The 20,700-nt window shown below is 42.5% G+C and overlaps 1 protein-coding gene across 1 annotated transcript in view; it reads right to left on the bottom strand.

Moving 5' to 3' along the window:
• Window positions 1-697: 697 nt before the first annotated feature.
• The window catches only part of RASD2 (RASD family member 2), a 30,235-nt gene continuing 10,232 nt past the window's right edge, over window positions 698-20,700 (bottom strand). Inside the window, exons 2-3 of the mRNA XM_088468116.1 lie at window positions 5,634-5,913; window positions 698-2,635 (exon numbers count right to left, since the gene is read on the bottom strand). Coding sequence (XP_088324242.1) covers window positions 2,106-2,635; window positions 5,634-5,904 — 801 coding nt within the window. The 5' untranslated portion in view covers window positions 5,905-5,913 and the 3' untranslated portion in view covers window positions 698-2,105. The remainder of the gene's footprint in view (window positions 2,636-5,633; window positions 5,914-20,700) is intronic.

Raw genomic sequence — 20,700 nt, 5'->3', positions numbered from 1 at the left:
ACCTCATCAGTGAAGCATGGTGGTGGTAGTGTCATGGCGTGGGCATGTATGGCTGCCAATGGAACTGGTTCACTTGTATTTATTGATGATGTGACTGCTGACAAAAGCAGCAGAATGAATTCTGAAGTGTTTCGGGCAATATAATATGCTCATATTCAGTCACATGCTTCAGAACTCATTGGACAGCGCTTCACAGTGCAGATGGACAATGACCCGAAGCATACTGCAAAAGCAACCAAAGAGTTTAAGGCTAAAAAGTGGAATGTTATGCAATGGCCAAGTCAATCCCCTGACCTGAATCCGATTGAGCATGCATTTCACTTGATGAAGACAAAACTGAAGGGAAAATGCCCCAAGAACATGCAGGAACTGAAGACATTTGCAGTAGAGGCCTGGCAGAGCATCACCAGGGATGAAACCCAGCGTCTGGTGATGTCTATGCATTCCAGACTTCAGGCTGTAATTGCCTGCAAAGGATTTGCAACAAAGTATTAAAAAGAGAAAGTTAGATTTAGGATTGTTTAGTTTGTCCCATTACTTTTGGCCCCTTAAAAAGTGGGAGGCACATATGGAAACCGCTGTAATTCCTACACCGTTCACCTGATTTGGATGTAATTACCCTCAGATTAAATCTGAAAGTCTGCAGTTAAAGCACATCTTGTTTGTTTCATTTCAAAGCCATTGTGGTGGTGAATAGAGGCCAAAATATGAAAATTATGTCAATGTCCCAATATTTATGGACCTGACTGTATGTATGTATGTATGTATGTATGTATGTATGCATGCATCTATCTGAACTGTGGAATTTAGAATATCACCATGTTATGTTAGTTCTAATATTTTCTGGAAGACCGAAAACATTCTATATAGTGAAACAAAATTGATTAATCTAATTAAATAAAGGAACCTAATGTTTTTATTGTAAGAGGACACTATAATGTATGTTTAGAATTAGTTTCACAAATGTGCAATGTCAAGACCATTTGCTAATTCTGATCTTGATATTACATTTCACCATTAAATTGATATGCATACTGTAGCGCACTCCTTCTCAAAATGATGTACAGTAGCAAGTCTATACTACAGTACAAATTACTCTGAAAAGGGCTTACTACAGGGGAGTAACTAGGTATTTTTAGGCCCCGTAGCAAAAGTTTGTAGGGGCCCCTATGTACCACCCAATGGTGAAAAATGTATAGAACAAATGTAACTTTGACAAGGAAGATGGCCCCCCAAAGCTCTGGGTCCCATAGCAGCTGCACTCCTTGCACCTATGCACCTATGGTAGTTACGCCCATGGCTTACTGGTAATGGTTCTCATAAAATAAACTGTACAATGCAAGATAATAAACAACTGCTTACAATCCAATAAGCATAAATGACATAACACATATATCAAAATTATTTGTGAGAACATCTTGACACCGACAGGATACTGTATAAAATATATACACATTCACTAACTAGCAACATGCAGTTGACTGTAAATATGTGAGCAGAAACTACTAAAGCATTTAAAACCACTAAAGTAATAAAGGCCATATTGATTTCCCAAATAAAAGAATCTATAAATGTGCTGTATGTTCTTAGCATTGTCCGTTAATTGAATATTTTTCCATTGGAACAAACATTTCAAAGTTGCAAATAAAATATTAGCAAAGTGGGTGCATTCATTATAGTACACTGGCAGTTCTCCAGTTTAACAGAAGTGACACAATCTCCTGTATGCCCACTAAACACTTTATAACCATTAAATTATTCCTTATTATTTAATGAAAAGATGGCACAAAAAGACCAAAGTGGGCATTATTTTCCTGAAGTTATCAAATTTGCCAATTTATATACTCTTATGTTCACAGCAGTTGGAAACGTACATTGATATAATTGTCTTCTTTCTATTATTTGGTATATATTTTTCTGTCCACAATTATATTCCATCACAAATATCTCAGCTCTCAAAGTTCATCAAGTCTGAGTAACTTCATACGAAACCTTCCAAAGACACATTTTCCCAACATAGAGCAGAATATGAGCTTTTAATCCGGCATCTCCTGGATCCTATCAAGCCCAAGGCACTTTGAGAGGCCCCATGCCTACAAAATTCCTCACTGGATAATGCACTTCTCTCTGTCACGCCCCTGTCCTTCTCCAAGTACTTTTGCTTTAATGTATTTGAGATCACTGTTGACACTGGGACGTCTAGCAGAAGGCGAGACCATCCCATAGGCATCCATTTCCTTAAGCCTTCTTAGTCTGAAAGACTTCTGTTGAAAGGCATCCCCATACTGCATAGAAATTTTACGATGAAGAGCTGGACTCATCTCATTGGGGAGCTTCGCCATACTGAATAGAATTTGGAACATTTTGTCCACATTTAGATTCTTCTTTGCAGAGATTTCAAAGTAAGCACAGTTTTCATCACCGGAAGCAAGGCGCTCCGCTTCTTCAGCTCGCACCTTGCGGTGGTGCTCCCCAAAATCACTTTTGTTTCCGCAGATCATCATGGGAAATTCTCCAGTTTCTTTTGTTTTATTCTTGACACACGACTTTACTTCTAGGATCTGTTTTCTCAGTCTTTTCACTTCATCAAATGAGTCTCTGCTGTCAATGCTGAAGACAAGTATGAACACATCACCTGTAGGATGAAAAGATGTAACTGTTAATATGCTGTTTATATGGTTAGCAAATAACACTATGTTTATTTTTATTTATTTTTTTAAATATGAAGATAAAGGGTAAAGTGCAAAGTTTTAAAACAATTTTAAAACTGTTAGGGGTCTATTTACTAAGCTGTGTTAGGAGATAAAGTGAACGGTGATAAGGTACCAGCGAATCAGCTCATAACTGCAATTTTTCAAACACAGCCTGTGATGTGGCAGTTAGGAGCTGATTGGCTGGTACCTTATCACCGCTGCCTTTATCTCCTAACACAGCTTAGTAAATAGACCTCCTAGTCACACTAAGCATGGGGTGAGGTCATGATGACACTATTTTCAACAAATTTCAGGAATGTGCCTCATATTTTATGTTATGGGCCCAAGGGGTCTATTTACTAAGCAGTGTTAAAAAAAAAAAGTGATAATGTGCCAGCCAATCACAGGTTGTGTTTGAAAAATGACAGTTAGGAGCTGATTGGCTGGTACCTTTTCACTTATCACTTTTCATTCTGTCTCCTAACACTGCTTAGTAAATAAACCCCTAAATAATTTAGGTGTATTCCTGATATTCACAGCAAATCATGTCATTAGAATCCCACCCCATGCAGAGTGAGGCAGTGATTTGCAGTACTGCGGTGAGGAATCAGCATCCTAACAAAAAGTAGGATAACCTCCTTCAATAGGTAAACACTTTTATCTAATTCGAACTTACTGGGAATGTCCGTAACCTACTCAACTGTTCCCATAGGATACTGCACCATGTCATTAGGTCCCGCCCCTCACGGCAAAATGCATATCTTTCAGGAGAGAGTGAGGACATTGCGTCACATTGGCTCCACCCCCACTCCAATAACCCACGAATAGCGAGGCTCCAATTACAGGCCACGGCCATTGGGAAAAAAAAACCTATGTCAGGGAGTTTTCTGGGTACTCAGAAGCCCCCACTATGTCTGCCAGTGTTTGGTGTGCCTAGATGATAAAGCACACCATGATCCATACCCTAACCCAGCCCCCTGCCCTCTGCTGAGCCAAGAGGGACTAGGGTTTGGGTGACAGGGGGATTGAGTAACAAAATTCTCCAGCCCTTTATTTTATTCCCACCATCCTGTTCCCATGTAGTTACAGTACATTTCCCATTGTCCAGTAGTTTTCAAATTTCAGCTCCCTAGTAATTCATTTTCCCCTCTCCCTACAGTCCTCCCTTCCCAAAAATGTATTAACTTCTCAAACAGAGCATGGTTTATTTAATACATACAACATATATAAATAAACAGTATACATTGAACTCTGGAGCTGATTCAGACCCGGACGCTAAGCTGCACTCTCGCGCAGCTAAAAGGGACCAGGTATGCAAATGCCACGATCGCACTGTCTAGTGGAAGGACACCCTCTATGCCTTAGAGAGCAATGGCAGAGCGAATGCATGCCAGTATAAAGCCGCCCACCTATCTTTCTTAGTACACGTCATCTCCAGGAAGTGTGAGATTAATCGGATGCACACAGCGCTTGAGGTAGACCCTACCCCGCCGCAAGCACTGCGATCACTGCAGGCTGAAATACAATCAAGTGACGTGTACAATGACGCCTCTTTGCTAATTATGCACACACATAAAACTCCGTTTTGATGCCCAGACACGCCTGCGTTCGCAGCACCACTCCCACGTTCACAAGCACCTTCCCCTGTTATCACCCAACAAATGGTGCTGTCACTCAAAATAGCGTCCAGTCTGTGTACTACGAGTGCACGATTGCCGGACACAGTGACTGGTTTGCACATGTGTACTTTGACGTGCGATAATCGCCCATAGCATGCGTCCACAGCTTAGCTAACGGGTCTGAATTGGGCCCAATATACCCTCCAAGATGTGAGTCTGTTCTGTGACTGCATTTGAGTCTGTAATCTGCTGATTTCGATCTGTGTTTGATCTACTGTAATTCTCAATAGATTATTTTGCTTGCTGTTTACTATGATCTATGAGAAGTGCTGGAAAGGTTTCTCCTGTAAGTACTGTAAGATCAGGGCCAAATTAACAATGGGGCAATGTACCTAGAGATGTGTCCAGAATACATCTAGCCTCAATATGCCATGCAGCGTGACTTGCCATCAGGTCCCGTGCTACTCTGCAAGCGTCAGACGCCTTTTTGCCCAAAGTCACAATGTGATGCAACTAGGACGTACCAGCAGACTGTGCTGATTAATTTGATATGTGGCGTATATCTGTGTGCACCTGAGTCTGTATGTGAACCACAACGAAACTTGGAATGAAAAAAACTGCAGCCGCTACATTGTAGCACTTCGTATACAGATTTTGCACACAGTTATACAAGTGTCACATATCGCATTGCGACTTAGATGCATTTTAGGCTAACAAAAGATGCAAAAATTTTGCCCGTCGGTAGCAGTCTCGCAGGACCTGGTGCTCCTGGAAGGGCTTTCTAGCATGACTTGAGAAAATATGTATGAGGACACATCTGTACAACTCCAGGCCTACACATAAAAATAGGCCCTAAATCGTGGCAGCATCATGATGACCAGCAGATAGTTTAGGGGCTGTACACACCAATGTAGCTATGGTCACACCCACACAGCATTTGTCATAGCTCCTCCCCTTCTCAGTATAGGCCCTTTAACATCCGGCCCTGAGTAATGGAGGGTACACACGGTCAGATTTTCTGGAAGATATGAATGATAACGATTGTAAAAACTGTTACATCGTTCATATCATTGACATGTTTGACATGCATCATCGAACGATGGGCGTGTCCGCATGTCAGATAACGATATCTGAAATCGACTCTGTTTGCAGTCAGATTTGGACGATTTCATTCATTTAAATACTGTCAGAAATCGTTCATCGTTCATGAGATCATTGGAAAAATCATTTAAATTGTTCAAATCGTTCATCGTTGATCTAGCAAGTCTGACCGTGTGTATGCACCATAAGATTCATTCATTTAAAGTATTTACATTCTTACCTGTCAGTATGGAGAGTCTTCTCATAGCTGGAAAGGGATGATTCCCAGATGTATCTAAAATATCTAGCTGGTACATATCTCCTCTGATATTATATAGTTTGCGGTGAAAATCCTCAATGGTTGGAGTATACTGATCTTCAAATCGTCCATTCAAGAATCGTGAAACAATAGAACTTTTGCCAACCCTTGAAGCTCCAAGGACTACCATACGATAGGAGTTCTTGGCAGGTACACTAAGTGTGCAGCTACCACTAGATACTGTCTTCATCATGGCTTTCAGCTGTGACACAGAAAAGTCATAACAGACCAGAGTTATGTAATGCATCCATTATACCATTATTTATAATACAGTCATTTTTATCTAAACTCTATACTTTTAGAACAAACCTAGGCAGTTATTTAAGAAAAAGCAGTCTGCTATCTTGGTGGTGTAATTGCAAAATACATTTCCAACTTTCTTCATATTATTATGTTGTTAATGCACCAGCTAGAAAAAATATGGATAATATCATAAACCGCATTTTATTTATATTTAATCTCTGTGTGCTTCTTGTTTTCTGTTGTTATGCTGGGAATTGTGAGTTCTAGCATCTATGTCTATCATTGTTTTCAACTCTTACACATTCTGTGTTTTTCTTTTTTTTGTAGTTCATTTGTTTATATTTCTGTCATTTCTGTAATGCATTTCTGTTTGTGTGTTTCAGTGTGATTGCTGCACATTTCCTGTTCTTTCGAGATAATAACCAATAGTCTCTGTTATATTTCTTTTTTTGAGTATGTGTTTCCCTGCCTAACTAAAGATAGAGCATACAAATCTCTAAGTAACTTTTTCTGAGTGTAGTTTTATAGTTTATGGTGCATACACACGAGACAATCGTCAACGATGACAAAATCGTTGATCGATCTCCCGGGTGCACTGGATGATCGATATCAATCAACGCGAACAAAGATCGCGGGTCCCTATAGTAACATGGTCGATATCGACCAGGTTGGCCTGCATGCATGGGCGATGGACGATATCGTTATCGTCCATACGTGCCCGCGCATCGCAGGTCGGTGGGCGCTGAAAAATGCACGATATGAACGATAATGATATGATCGATATTGTTATCATTCATATCGTCTATTTTAAGCGTACGCACCATTAGACTTACCCAAACATTTGTAACATGGAATTGTAGTTCATGGACAAATGTGTTTTGAAAATTGAAAGTATATTTTACAAAATGTATAAATGGATGGACTTTAACTTTATAAACTCCATAATAATAATAATAATAATAATAATAATAATAATAAAAAACATTGGGCCTGATTCAGACCCACTCGCGAGCGGCTGTCCGCTCGCAAGTGGGTCGATGTTCTGGACTGAGCATGCGCACGACGGAGGGAGCTCCGTCGTGCGCATGCGCCAGACGCGACGAGCGAAGGAAAGTCCTTCGCTCGTTGTGTCTGATCAAAGGGGGTGTGCTGTCGATGTTGATTGACAGCACGCCCCCTTTGGTAGGCGTGCCTCCCTGACGGGGCCGTTCCCACGGGAACGCCTCCCGTCAGAAGCCGGCCCACTGACATCACTAGTGATGTCAGTGGGGGTGATTTTGGCTCTGATAGAGCCAAAATCACTCCGGAGCTTGCGGTTGAAAACCTCAACCGCAGGCTCCGGCTCGCAGTTTCGATGGTCGCGATGGTCAAGACCATCGCGGCCATCAAACTGCATGCTCGTATAGCCTGTGGGTGGTGACCCACAGCTATACGAGCGTCCAGGAGGACGCTCCATTTTCATGGAGGCCGGCCCTCATTCAGAGCGTACGCTCTGCTCAGAGCGTACGGCTCTGAATGAGGGCCATTGTCTGTTTTGTTTTTAGGGTGAAGTATCTGGCCATGGCATGGGCATTATTGAATGTAATCTATTTTATTTTTTATTAAATCTAATTTCAGTTACCATGTTGTACAACAAACTCCTAAAATTAACATGTTAATGTATTTTTAGTAATGCATAAAATGCCTATAAAAATGTTCTGCTTATTATAATTTATTTATATAGTACCACTAGTTTATGCAGATAAAAAATTCTTATTCACATAAGTCCCTGTATCCAACACTAAAATTTATTTTGTCAGGCTCCAATTAACCTACCAGAATGTTTTTAGAGTGTGGGAGGAAACTCATGCAAACATGGGAGAACATACAAACTCCACACTTATAAGTTCTGGTTAGGAATATAACTCATGGCCCAGTGCTGCGGGAAAAGCCATGCTAACCATTCTGCCACTGTGCTGACTGTGGTTTATTAAGTCTTATACCAATAGATTTTAATATACATGGCTTTGACAGATATTTTCAGGGGCGCAGAGAGGTGGGGTACTAATTACTCAGGCTTGTTGGAAGGGTTCTGCAGGGAGCCCAAGTCAGCTGCTGAGGGGGACATTGTCCCCCATTGCAGAGCACAGCGCTGCTTCACCCACAGCGGCCCCTCCCGATTGACCCATCCCTATAAAAATCCTGCGTTTGCCCGTGTTTTCTGACAGTCCCGCTATTCAGGAAATGTCCTGCCGTCCCACCCGCAGGCCACAGTGCCCCATAGTTGGAGGAAGTTGGGGGAGATCACTCTCACCGCTGCTCTGCACAACATGCACATGGCATCTCTTCACTGTGCAGGGAGAGCCTGGGGGCAGCCCAGCATCTCCGGGAGTGCAAGGCTCGTCCCCAGAGTTATGAAAATGGGGGCATGCCGTGCTGCGATGTCTTCTTCAACACAAGGTCATGCCCCCTTTTCTGAGGTTCTGCTACTATTATGAGGTATGGTATATCTTCTGGGCAATGCTCACTGAAATTACAACTAATTTTTTTCCAAAAACTTTGCATTTTTAGAAAATAAATTGGATTTCTTTATAACCCAAGATTAGAATACACAGGCACCTACCGGTAGGTAAGTTGCATGAATTGCGGGACGCCGCCACAGTACCCACTACTATCAGACTTCCACCATCACTGTGCCGGGCGATAAGACTGTCGACCAAAGGTCCAGCAGGGACAACGTGCTGGTCCAGAACTGCACGGAATAGGAGCCCCCTAAAAGGGTCCACCCACCTTCCCCCCCGTGCACCCATCCTGCTCTACCCCCCACTACCCCTGGGTCATTTGCCCTCAAGCAGCATTGTGCCTACTTATTAATAAATACCTTGACCCAACACCTCCGTCTACGTCTCTCTGTCATACAGTCCACTCTGACCCAAGCACATTACACACCGCCCCATCATATAGAGAGCGCGCCTTACCCAGTATCTACTAGAATACACAGTAGTTTCTTTAAAGTGTCATGATCCTGCAAAAATGAAAATAATAAAAAAAAAAAAAAATACAGGGCCTGATTCAGAGCCGCTCGTAAGCGGCCACTCGTTCGCTCCGAGCGATGTTCGCACATCTGCGCATGCGTATGGGTCGTAATGCGCATGCACCAACCAGTCATTGTGGTCGGCAATCGAGCGCTCGCAAAATAGCAAGTGCCTGCTAATTTGATTGACAGGATGAGGCGTTTGTGGGTGGTAACAGGGGAAGGTGCTTGAAAACAGGGAGTGGTGATCCGAACGCAGGCGTGCCAAACGGTCAAAACGGGCATTTTAAGGGTGTGCATAATTAACAAAGCAGCGTCATCGACCACGTCACTGCGAGTAGTTCAGATGCCTTTTGGTGTACTTGAATAATCAAATAAATAGCGGAGATGACGTAGGATGCGAGCGGCCAGGGGGCATCTTTACAAAATAGCGAGCGCATGTTTCGTTCGCTCGCTCAGACATAGAGGCGTCAACAGACCGCAAAGAGCGAGCGCTCAATTTAAATAGCCGGCCCCTTTTTCTGAATGAGCGAGCGCAAATAGCGTCCGGCTCTGAATCAGGCCCACAGTCTGGAACACAATTGAGATGTAAGGATTGTTTTACCTTTAAGAATAGCAACAGCTCTCCCTCTAAGAATGCCAGGATAAGGTTGCCAAGAGTACTATTGTGCAACTACAGTATAACTTTTGGGAGATTTAAAAGAAAAATATGAGATAAGTGAATTTTACAGGTCACAGAGGCAGGGGCGAATTGGGCCACTGGGACTGCGGGAATGTTTCCACTGTGCCGGCCCCATATTCCTCTCTGCCGGGCCAGCTTACACTGCCAGCCAGGCTGGCTCACATCAGCTGGCTGTTGTGCTTCCAGGATTTGCGCTCCACTGTGGAATGCAAAATGGAAGCTGTCATCTGCTTCAGCTAGCGGGCACTTCTGTGCGCCGCTAGCCATGAGCAGAGGCATAATGTAATGTGCAGGCTGGCTTGATGTGCTGGTCATCCCTGTAACCTAGCCTGGGCAGTTCACATCGCCACACATCTTTCTCTGTATGCACACAGGCCCTGATAGATAGACTGCAGTGAAGAGGTGAGGGGCTGAGCCAAGAACAGTGATTTAAGGAGGACCTGAGTAAGGTGATAGGGCTGAGGAAGGTGATAAGGGGCTGAGAAAGGTGATGTGGGGCTGAGGATGTTAAGAGTTGCTTAGGATGTTGATGAGGAGCTGAGGATGTTGATGAGGGGCTGTGGGCTGAATATAGTGATGAGGGGCTGAGAAAGGTGATGAGGGACCGGGGAAGGTTATGAGGTGCTGCAGGCTGAGGATGGTGATAAGGAGCTGTGGATGATTCTGAGGGGCTGAGGATGGTGGTGAGGGGCTGGGGAAGGTGATAAGGGTATGAGGATAGTGATAAAGGGCTTGAGGATGGTGGGAAGGGCCTGAGGATAGTGGTGAGGGGCTGAGGACTGAGGGTTGAGGATGGTGGTGAAAGGCAGAGGGGCAGAGGATGGTGATAAGGAGCTGAGGATGGTGGTGAGGGGCTGAGGAAAGTGATGTGGGGCTGAATATAGTGATGAGGGGCTGAAAATGGTGATGAGGCACTTAGGAAGGTTATGAGGGGCTGCAGGTTGAGGATGGTGATAAGGGGCTAAGTATGGTGATGAAGGCTGAGGATGGTGATGAGGGGCTGAGGATGGTTCTGAGGGTCTGGGAAAGGTGATAAGGGCATGAAGATAGTGATAAGGGGCTGAGGATGGTGGTAAGGGCCTGGGGATAGTGGCGAGGGGCTGAGGATGGTGATGAGGGGCTAAGGGCTGAGGATGGTGGCGAGGGGCTGAGGATAAGGGGTTGAGAATGGTGGTGAAAGGCTGAAGGGCAGAGGATGGTGATAGAGGCAGAGGATGGTAGTTAGGGGCTGAGGCATAGAGGATTGTGATTAGGAGCTGAGGATGGTGGTGAGGGGCAGAGGATGGCGATGAGGGCTGAGGATAGTGATGAAGTGCTGATAATGGTAGTGAGGGGCTGAGGTGCAGAGGATGGTGTTGAGGGGGCAAAGGATGGTGGTGAGGGGGCAGAGGATTGTGGTGAGGGGGCAGAGGAAGGTGATGAGAGGCTGAGGATAGAGGTGAGGGGCAGAGGATAGTGTTGAGAGGCAGAGGAAGGTGATGAAAGGCTGAAGGCAAAGGACAGTGATGAGGATCTGAGGTGACGAAGGCTGAGGACAGTGATGAGGTGCTGAGGGCCCACGTGAGTTCCAACTCTGGAGAGAAACACTCACTAGTCTGGACTTTCTGGAGTAACTAGGGGCACTCATTGGTCTGAAGGCTGGTTTCCTGCAATTAGCTCTGCAGCTATCTGTGACAGCCCAGCAGGTGAGGTTAGTCATCTATAGAGGACTGGGGGGCATCAATGTTTGCTTTATTTTATTTTTTTTATTTTTTTTTCTGTGGGACCAGTCATTGAATCAGTGTGTTTTATTATTTTATTGTGTAGGTCAATATGTGCTTTTTACCTGTAGGGACTACTGTGTGTTTTTTATTCCTTTGGGGAGACACTGTGTTTTATTTCTACCTGTAGGGCCCATTATATTTGTTTGATTACCTATTGAGGCCAATGTGTTTGTTTGTTTTCCTGTAGGAACCAATGTGCTTGTTTTTTTTTCTGTGGGGGCATTTTAACCGTGCCGGTATTATTACTATAAACATGATGGTTTACGATCATGTTTACAGTTATAATTTTAATATGGTTAAAATGCTTTAACTAACATTACAACTGTGTCGGCATCATGGCGTCGGCATTCTCCCATCCACATATAGTTCGTCGACATACTGTATTGTCTTTCAACAAACTACTTCCCATTTCTTTGATACAAACAAGTGATCACAAGGAAATAAATTATCCCAGTCCCCCTAGTTTAAAAGAGTGATCTCTGAACTTTTAAATAAGTAAGCAATGTGGCACAGAAGAATCTTGAATCTAAGTAAATAGGATGGAATCCTAGGTATAAAAGTTTATTTTTAAAAATAAATATATATTAATTGCTAAAGGATCTCACAAATTTAAAAGTGGGGATGCTGCACTTTAAAGAGATAGCAATATTCCCTGTAGCGGGTAAGATTTGAGGTTTTCTGCTATGTAATGTTAGGTAGAATGAAAAGCTTTCAACATTTAAAATAGTGAACTCTCCTCTTTATAACACATGCTCATTAATTTCTTATGTAGCTGCAGTGCCAGGTAAAATCCAAGACCTTTTCAGTGAATTTTCTTCTAATCCCCTAAATGCAGGACACAAGTGACCTACCTGTGTACTTTTGTGCTGCATGGATTAAAGCTAGAACAACCAATGTTCATGGGGATGACATTGGATCCCATCCATTTAAATGTAATCAAAAACAGTTGCATATGTGCTTGCAATCAGGAGCATTGCAGTTTTTCAGGCGCTATTAACTGAGGGTTTTTTTGCATTCAACTCAAGTTGAACTCATGGAGGTCAATGGAGTGTCATCCACTGACCTTCCTGAATGCACTCTTTAATTTTCATGTCTTTTATATTTCTTCTATGTTCTCTGTCACATTTTTCTGTCTACCATGCAATTTGGTGAAAATTGCATTCTTTAATTTTTTATTACGCTTCTCTTTCATTTTCATGTATGTCATTATGCAGATCTTCTGTATGCTTTGCAATTTGGTTAGTACAGTAATTGCATCCATGTACTTTGTATGCTGATTAAACTGTTTTCCTGCGTCTGAACAGCAAGGCAAAATCTGTGGTGCTGTATACACTTTCATGTTGAGGATGATGATGAAGTACAGCACCAGAGCTCAATAATCACCACATACCTCAATACACAGAAACACATGTAAACAATATGTTATAAGAGTAGTCTAGAAAATGACATGGCTTGCAAAAGTATTCAACAGATTTGTCTACATTACAAATGACACTCATACTCTAATGGTTCCAGACAGTATTTTTATTGCAAACCAGTAAGCTCTTTCTAACTCATAATACATTACTTATCTACAGATTAATTTTTTATAAAAACTGAAAAAAATGCTGCTTGAATAAGTATTAAATTCATTGATGGGTATGCTTTTGCCATGTTTGTCTGTGACTTATTTGGTTTAAACCATATATTCACATGTCTTACATGAACCACAAGCATGAAAGTGATGAAAGTGACTGTTCGCTAACATACAGTATCTCTCAGATTCTTAGCTTTGCTCCAACTCATAGAGGCTTTATCATCAAGATCTTCTTTTAGTTCTTTATACATTAATAATATATCCCAGTGTTTTTGTATAATATCTTTGAGAAGCTGCCATTCATGACAAAAATTGGTGGGTTCCTTGTTTTGGGGAAAATTAGGGTCTCCCTATTTTTTTTTTAGTAGAGATATATCTGGCTTTCTTTATACTCTTAACTATATTTCCTTTCACAAAGTCTACTGGTACATCATCTTGGTTTTGAAATTGTCATCATCCAAACAGTTTCTGTGAAGGTGTAGGAATTCCCTTTTAGGTAGGTTTCTAATAGTGGGGGGAAAGTGTGAGCTATGCAAAAGCCTATTGGTAGCTGTGCTCTTTTTGAATAAGTTGGTTGTTAATTCTCCTCCTGTTCCCCTATAAATTTTAAGGTCTAGAAACGGGATAACCTCCTTGTTGATCTCAGATGTCAATTTGATGTTCAGGTCTTCGGTGTTCACAATTTTCAGAAATTCAAGCCATTCTTGTATACTGCTGCTCTAAATGAGCAGTATGTCATCTATATAATAGAGCCAAATTTCCACGTGTTTTGTAAGTCCCTCATTAGCTTCACAAAGTACAATTTTGCTTTCCCACCACCCTAAAAAGATAAAAATTTAAGTGGGTGCACAGACAGCCCCCATGTGCGTGCCATATATTTGTAAGTATTGGTTCTGGCAGATAAAATTATTGTTGGTGAGGACAAATTCAAGCAATTCAATTGAAAAAATCATGGAAGGCCTCTTAACCAAGAGAATATTGTACAGCTTTAATACCATCTTTATGGCTAATACTTGTATATTACGACTCAGTGTCAAGAGAGACAATATAGTAATTATCCCCCAACTTGATATCATTAAACCTAAAAAGAACATTGGATGTTTTTGTAGATAGGATGGTAGGGTGGTAAGATATTCAGGAGATACATGTCTAAGAATATGCTGGTCTTTTCAGAATGACCTCCGAAGCCAGATACAATTGGTCTGCCAGGTCATTCACTTTGATTTTAATGTATCTTGGGAAGAATGTACAATGTTGGTATAGTAGGATTGTTGACTGTAAGGAAGTTGTGCTGATCACTCTATACCAATCAATCATCAGAGGATTAGAGAGTATTTTTTATACCTATTAGTTCCTTCTGGTCATATGTACTGGTGGTACATTTAGTGACACCATATATTTAATTCCCCCACGACCTGACAAACAGGGGCTCTCATCTCCACTGCACATCATTTCAGATCCCTACATTCTGTCCATATAAAGTATTATGTTTAATAAGATTACTCATTTTATAAAATTATAATTATTTTACTGTACTATAACTATAGATTGTAAAGTTGCGAGTAGGTTCTTCTTACCTCTTTGTCTGTTATTACCCAGTCTTGTTTCATCATCATCACTGTTCTATTACTGCATTTTTTCTACAGCTCATCGGAATATGCTAATGCTATATAAGTAAATGTTAATAAATAAATAATAAATAAATTACTAAAGATAATAGCTGTATTGACAAGATTTACTTCATAAGTAGCATTCTAAAGGGGTGTGGATTGATAGAATTAAGAAGTTAAGAATTAAGAATTAACATTAATTAATTAACTAACATTACTTAATTAACATTAAGAAGTTAGACAGTCAATAGGCCGACACCAGAAGGTTGAAGTCAATATAGACATTCATATGGTTGACACAAAAAATGTTGACACATGAATTTTTTTAAATTATTTTAGCCTGAACCTAAGCCTAATCCAAAACCTAAAAATCATTAACAACCATGTGTCGACCAATTTTATGTCAACCATTTGAATATCAACCTTTTAACTATGTCAACCTTTTTAACTTTGTCGACTTAATCACTATCGACCAATTAACCTATTGTCTGTCGACCTTCTGGTGTCAGCCTATTGACTGTCTACCTTTATAGTTTAGACCTGCCATACAGATAACTTCTGAAGGAACTTTTTTTTTTTTTTGCTAGAAAAGTAAATCATAAAAGTTTTTGCTAGCCTTGCCAACTGCACTTTTTTTACAGTGTCAACATAGATGGTAATACTGTCCAATAGGTTTCAGCTATACTTTTACTCTGGAGAAACGCAGGTTTTGACGAGAGTCTCCGATGCGCACAAGGAGACTCTATCTGGGACACATTGCCGCCGCAATACACTACTTGGAATCAGATATTCTTTACTATTCTGGGACACGCTACCCGCGCCACCTCATTAATGTTCCCACTGCGCTGTCTCTTCGATATCAGTAGGGTGAGAGTGAACTACGTGGATCAGCTGACTCTCACTATGTTCTTTCAGGTGGGGCCCGGGTGCCGGTGATTGCTATTCACTGAGGATAGTCCTGTATACCGCGCAGCAGCATCTATTCAGACTTCTATCCCACCTCTGTAATCCTTGTGCTATTTTCTGCCACTCTCATTCTTCCTCTTCCCCACTAGTGGGTGACATGGAAGAACAGCAAATACCACTTACTGCATCATACCCTCATAGTATATGTGGTAGATCCGCTCATTCCTCATTCACTACTTCATGTATATGGGACACAGCAGACACCAATTCCCTTGCTATTACTGAGTGGTATCTACCTATATTTCCTGTACTATCCAATACCTGATATGATAAATGTAAATTTCATGTCTTTTTCTCACTTTTTCATTTCTTTTATTGTGTAACTTGTATATAGACAAAAAGGTGGAAGAGCGCTGCACAAACACACATTAATCAGATGTATCGTTAATAATAAAAAAACATTTTAATACACAATAATATAAATGAGGATATGTACTGGTGTATGTCCAGATATCTAGTATTATAGCTCTTATATCACAAATGACATATTAACACACTTGTAGAAATCTGATTGGTTTATCAAAGATTGCAACAACAATGTAAAAATAATGTTGCTGAAAATTAGTAACAATCCTAAACAAAAATATAGTCACTTGTAGAGCCGATGAAATTATCCATATAATTGAATGGAGATAAAGCAGACAATAATGTAAATAAGAAGGTCTTGTAACCTCTGCTATTGAGTATATCAGGAGATAGCTTGGCTGTATATAGCCTGAAACACAATGGACCTCATTCAGAACCGCTCGCAAAAAGTGAGCGTTCGCTCTGAATGAGGGCGGACGCTTTTCTTTTGAAAGGCGGCCTCCTGGCCGCTCGCTAAGCTGTGGGTTACCACCCACAGCTTTAGCGAGTGACTAGGTTATGGTCGCAATGGTCGAGACCATCGCAACCATTGGTAGGGTCTCGTCTACCGCAAGCCCCAGGTAGCTTCCTGCTCTAACAGTGATGTCAGTAGGGCCGCCTACAAATGGCAGGTGTGCCTTCAGGAATGCCTCCGTTTGTCCGGCCACCCCGCCTACAAAACGGGGTGAGCTGTCGATCAACATCGACAGCCGCCCCTTTTGTAGCGAGCCCCGGAGCAAGTGCATTTATCCCTCGCTCCAGGGCTTGCACACGTGCAGTGCGAGCGCTGCGCGTGCGCAGGCCCTCACCATCGACCCGCTTGCGAGCACATAGCGCTTGCGAGCGAATCTGAATGAGGTCCAATGTCCACATAGAGTTCACATACCCATGAGTATCACCTCCTCGGATTTACAGACCTGTCAGTGCTGTGAATAATGTATCCTCCGGCAGCACAGTGGGATAGCTGTTCCTACCAGCTGGATTGTGATCTTATGGTCAGTTGCATGGTCCGTCCACTACTGATGTTATGCCTGTGCCACACTTGTGGGAGCCGTATCCCAGCAGCCAAATGTTAGTATGGATCAGAGGGGAATTCCAACGACGCGTGGGTCGTAGTCGGGCATGCCAGGTGAAGCGGCTGTAAAAAGATTTGGGGCGCTTGACATGCGCAATATCCTCAGGGTGGCAGGTAGTAGCTCCGGGGGTGCAGGTGTGCAAAGTTGAAAGTCAGACAGTTATTGCTTAACGCGTTTCACCGGTAGAAGCGGTTTTCTCAAATGGCATATTATGTAACTTGTATCTGTAATCTTGTTATCCAGCACATCATTGAGAATTATGAGGAATGACACATATATATGCAGTATCTTCTCGATGTGATCCGGAGAGGCACCGGTATTAATTGATAAATGTAGTTTTGTTTCATGATTACTGACGATATTTATGCAAATTGCTCCGGAGTAGCATTCTGTTAATCAGCACATCCACTAGGCAACTAGGGAAAGACAGTATGATTACAACATCATAATCATACCGTCGTTACCCATCCCCTGCAGTGCCTATACTGAATGATTAGTCGTTCAGTGTAGGCATCCTCCCTCATCCCCGTACATGGGCAATCTGTCGTTATCGGCAGATTGACCAGCATGTTTGGGCGATGATTGATGTCGGAAACGACCGGCGGGAGCGCGCATCACTGGTAGATTCCGACATTATAGTGCACGATTTGTACACGATTATTGAGCGATTGCACAATTACGATGTCGCAATCGTTCATTAATATTGCCTAGTGGATGTGCGCCATTAGATTGACATATATATGCAATTCAATTTCACGATCACTCTGGTATCTATGCAACTCGCTTCTCTTCAATATTTAGATTATGAGTAATGATACATATGCAGGATCTGCTCTATGTGATCCGGAGAGGCACCGGTATTGATTGATATATATGTGTATTTCAATTCTGTGATTATTGCTGACGTTCATACAACCTGTTCTGGATTAGCACTCTGATGCAATTCTATTTCATCATTACTGTTGGTATTTATGAACTCATAATTGAATAATGTGAATACTAGAATATCTCTATCAACCAATTTTCAGTGATATACTATTGGATTAATATATCTTAATAGAGAAATAATAGTGAGACAGATGAAATATACAATTGGTATATTTTGTTTGCGGTTGAAAGTGTCCAGGTGTATATTGAGGGACAATGGGCCTGATTCAGAGCCGGACGCTCTGAACGAGCGCCCGCTCTGAATCAGGGCGTTTTTTTTTTTGGAGCGTCCTCCTGGATGCTCACATAGCTATGGGTTACCACCCCCAGCTTATGCGAGCGTCCATGATGATGGTCGCGATGGTCAAGACCATCACGACCATCGGGCTTGCGATGAGACCCTGCTGTAGTGTCTCGGTCACCGCAAGCCCTGGTGTGATTTTGGCTCTATTAGAGCCAAAATCACTCCCAATGACATCACTAGTGATGTCCGTGGGGCCGCCATGCCCCCAGCACGGCCACCAAAGGGGGCAGCCATGCCCCCGGCACGCCCACCAAAGCCATGCCCCCGGCACGCCCACCAAAGCCATGCCCCCGGCACGCCCACCAAAGCCATGCCCCCGGCACGCCCACCAAAGGGGGCGTGCTGTCACTCAACATTGACAGCACGCCCCCTTTGGTGCGAGACCCGGAGCGACAGCTTGGCTGTCGCCATCTGGGTCTCGCGCATGCGCACGACGGAGCTCCCTCCGTCGTGCGCATGTGCACTAGGGCACCATCGACCAGCTTGCGAGCGCTCAGCGCTCGCGAGCGGGTCTGAATCAGGGCCAATATCCCTTTGATTATATGAACATATCTTCAAATATTTTACCTTGGTATATCACAATTAGAATGACCACAATTGACATAAGTGGTCTCCATGATAAGAGATATCAATATATCTTTAAATAAAAAATACATGGTAACGTTGACCACTCAATATTTTGCTGTATCTCTGAGGCTGTTATTGCCTTATTTTATGTTGATACATGTTGTCTGTCATACCCAGGGTTTTTTCCTATATAATACTCATTTTTTTAAATAATAATAATTAATAAAAGTTATATTTTATAACAGTAATCTGGGTAGAACTTGTGGGATGTAGTCTGGAACCCGACGGTCTAAATGCCGACCGCCGGCTTCCAGACTGCTTTATCCCGACTAGGGCCTATTGACAGGTGTCTAAATGTAGACGCCTGTAATTTGCCTGACATTGGGAGACCGGCGCCTGGCATCCCGATCTAGTGGATGCCGGGCGCCGCAGCAGACAGCCGCGGGGGGGAGGGTTAGGTTTAGGGCTCCCAGGGGGGACTTAGGGTTAGGCACCCCCCCAGGAGGTTAGGGTTAGGCTAGGGGGAGGGAGGATTAGGGTTAGGCACTCCTGGGCGGAGGTTAGGGTTAGGCACCCCCCCGGCGGACTTAGGTTTAGGCAGCGGGGAAGGTGGGGTTAGGTTTAGGCACTTAGAGGGGGGGTTAGGGTTAGGTACAGGGGGGGAGGTTAGGGTTAGACACCCCTAAGGAGGGTTAGGGGGGTTAGGTTAGGTTTGTAAATACTTACCTTTAGGACGATCGGGATTTCCTCCTTTGTCGGGCAGTCGCTGTTGGGAATTGAACCATGCGGCCAGCGGTAATACATATCACACCCGATCTTGTGCTCCAAACAAAAGAGAGTAGTTTCTTTCCTACCTATCTCTCATACACAATGTACAGTACTGTCTAGGACCTAGGTGGTCCTGCATGCAGTATTACCCCATTACATCACCTTTATTGAACTTAGTTTTAATGTTATTTGTGGCACATTATATATAAAACTTTAATAAATTGTATTTTATAAAAGTCCCAACCGAAATTACCACAACTGGCCCAGGCTACAAGAGCTGGTGCTGGTATCACTTTTTTGGTTCATGCTATTTATATAAAAGTTTTTGTTTTTTTTATTCAACATTAAAATGACAGTCATCATCATTAACTTGAAGATTATGACTTGTGTCTCTGCCGCATGATGATAAGCTTAAAGCAAATGATTCGCTATAAATGTATCTTCATTCAGCGGACACTTAAAATGCATGCAGCTCAACATACATGTAAATGTCTCTTTAAGTCTACATATTTTCCATATATTGTGGCCAACTTTAGATTAGACATTTACCATGACCACCTTATATCAGGAATGACAGCATGAATAAAACGTAAACAGTGTCCACTTTGCGCTGTTTTTGCAGCCCACCCTGCCCATGTTCTAAGTATAGAAATTCCCCCCCTCTTTTCCCGGAGTGCACGCAGCTGCCCGGCTACAACCCAACCCCTGGGAGGTGAACACTACTCATATAATGGATGAGGGAGTACCGCAGGGCTCCCACTCCATGCCATCGGACACCCAACACAAACCGGGGGAACCCAGACCCTCTTACCTCCACAACTCATAAATCATATGAAGAAAATAGGAGCCAACTGGAGCCTGCTGATGCAGTATCAAGGCGGCAGATGAGAATGTGATTTCTTAGGTACAGTGAAACCATAAAAAGCAAAAGAAAAGAAAATATAGTATACACTCTTTCAGTGAGATATCCTTATAATTCTGCTATTATGGTAAGGTCAAGGCCTACAGGCTCTCAGATAGCTCATTTACTTTTCATTATGATCAATCAATCAATCTCCTAAATAATCCTTGTACAGTACAAAAAAAAAATCAGATTTTTATTTCTAAAATGAAAAACTGAATATAATGCCTGATTCAGACCCACTCGCG

This window comes from Taudactylus pleione, unplaced genomic scaffold (genome assembly GCF_031769625.1).
Source record: "Taudactylus pleione unplaced genomic scaffold, aTauple2 ptg000080l, whole genome shotgun sequence".
In the NCBI taxonomy this organism is placed as follows: Eukaryota; Metazoa; Chordata; class Amphibia; order Anura; family Myobatrachidae; genus Taudactylus; species Taudactylus pleione.
This window is presented reverse-complemented; position numbering and strand designations above follow the sequence as displayed.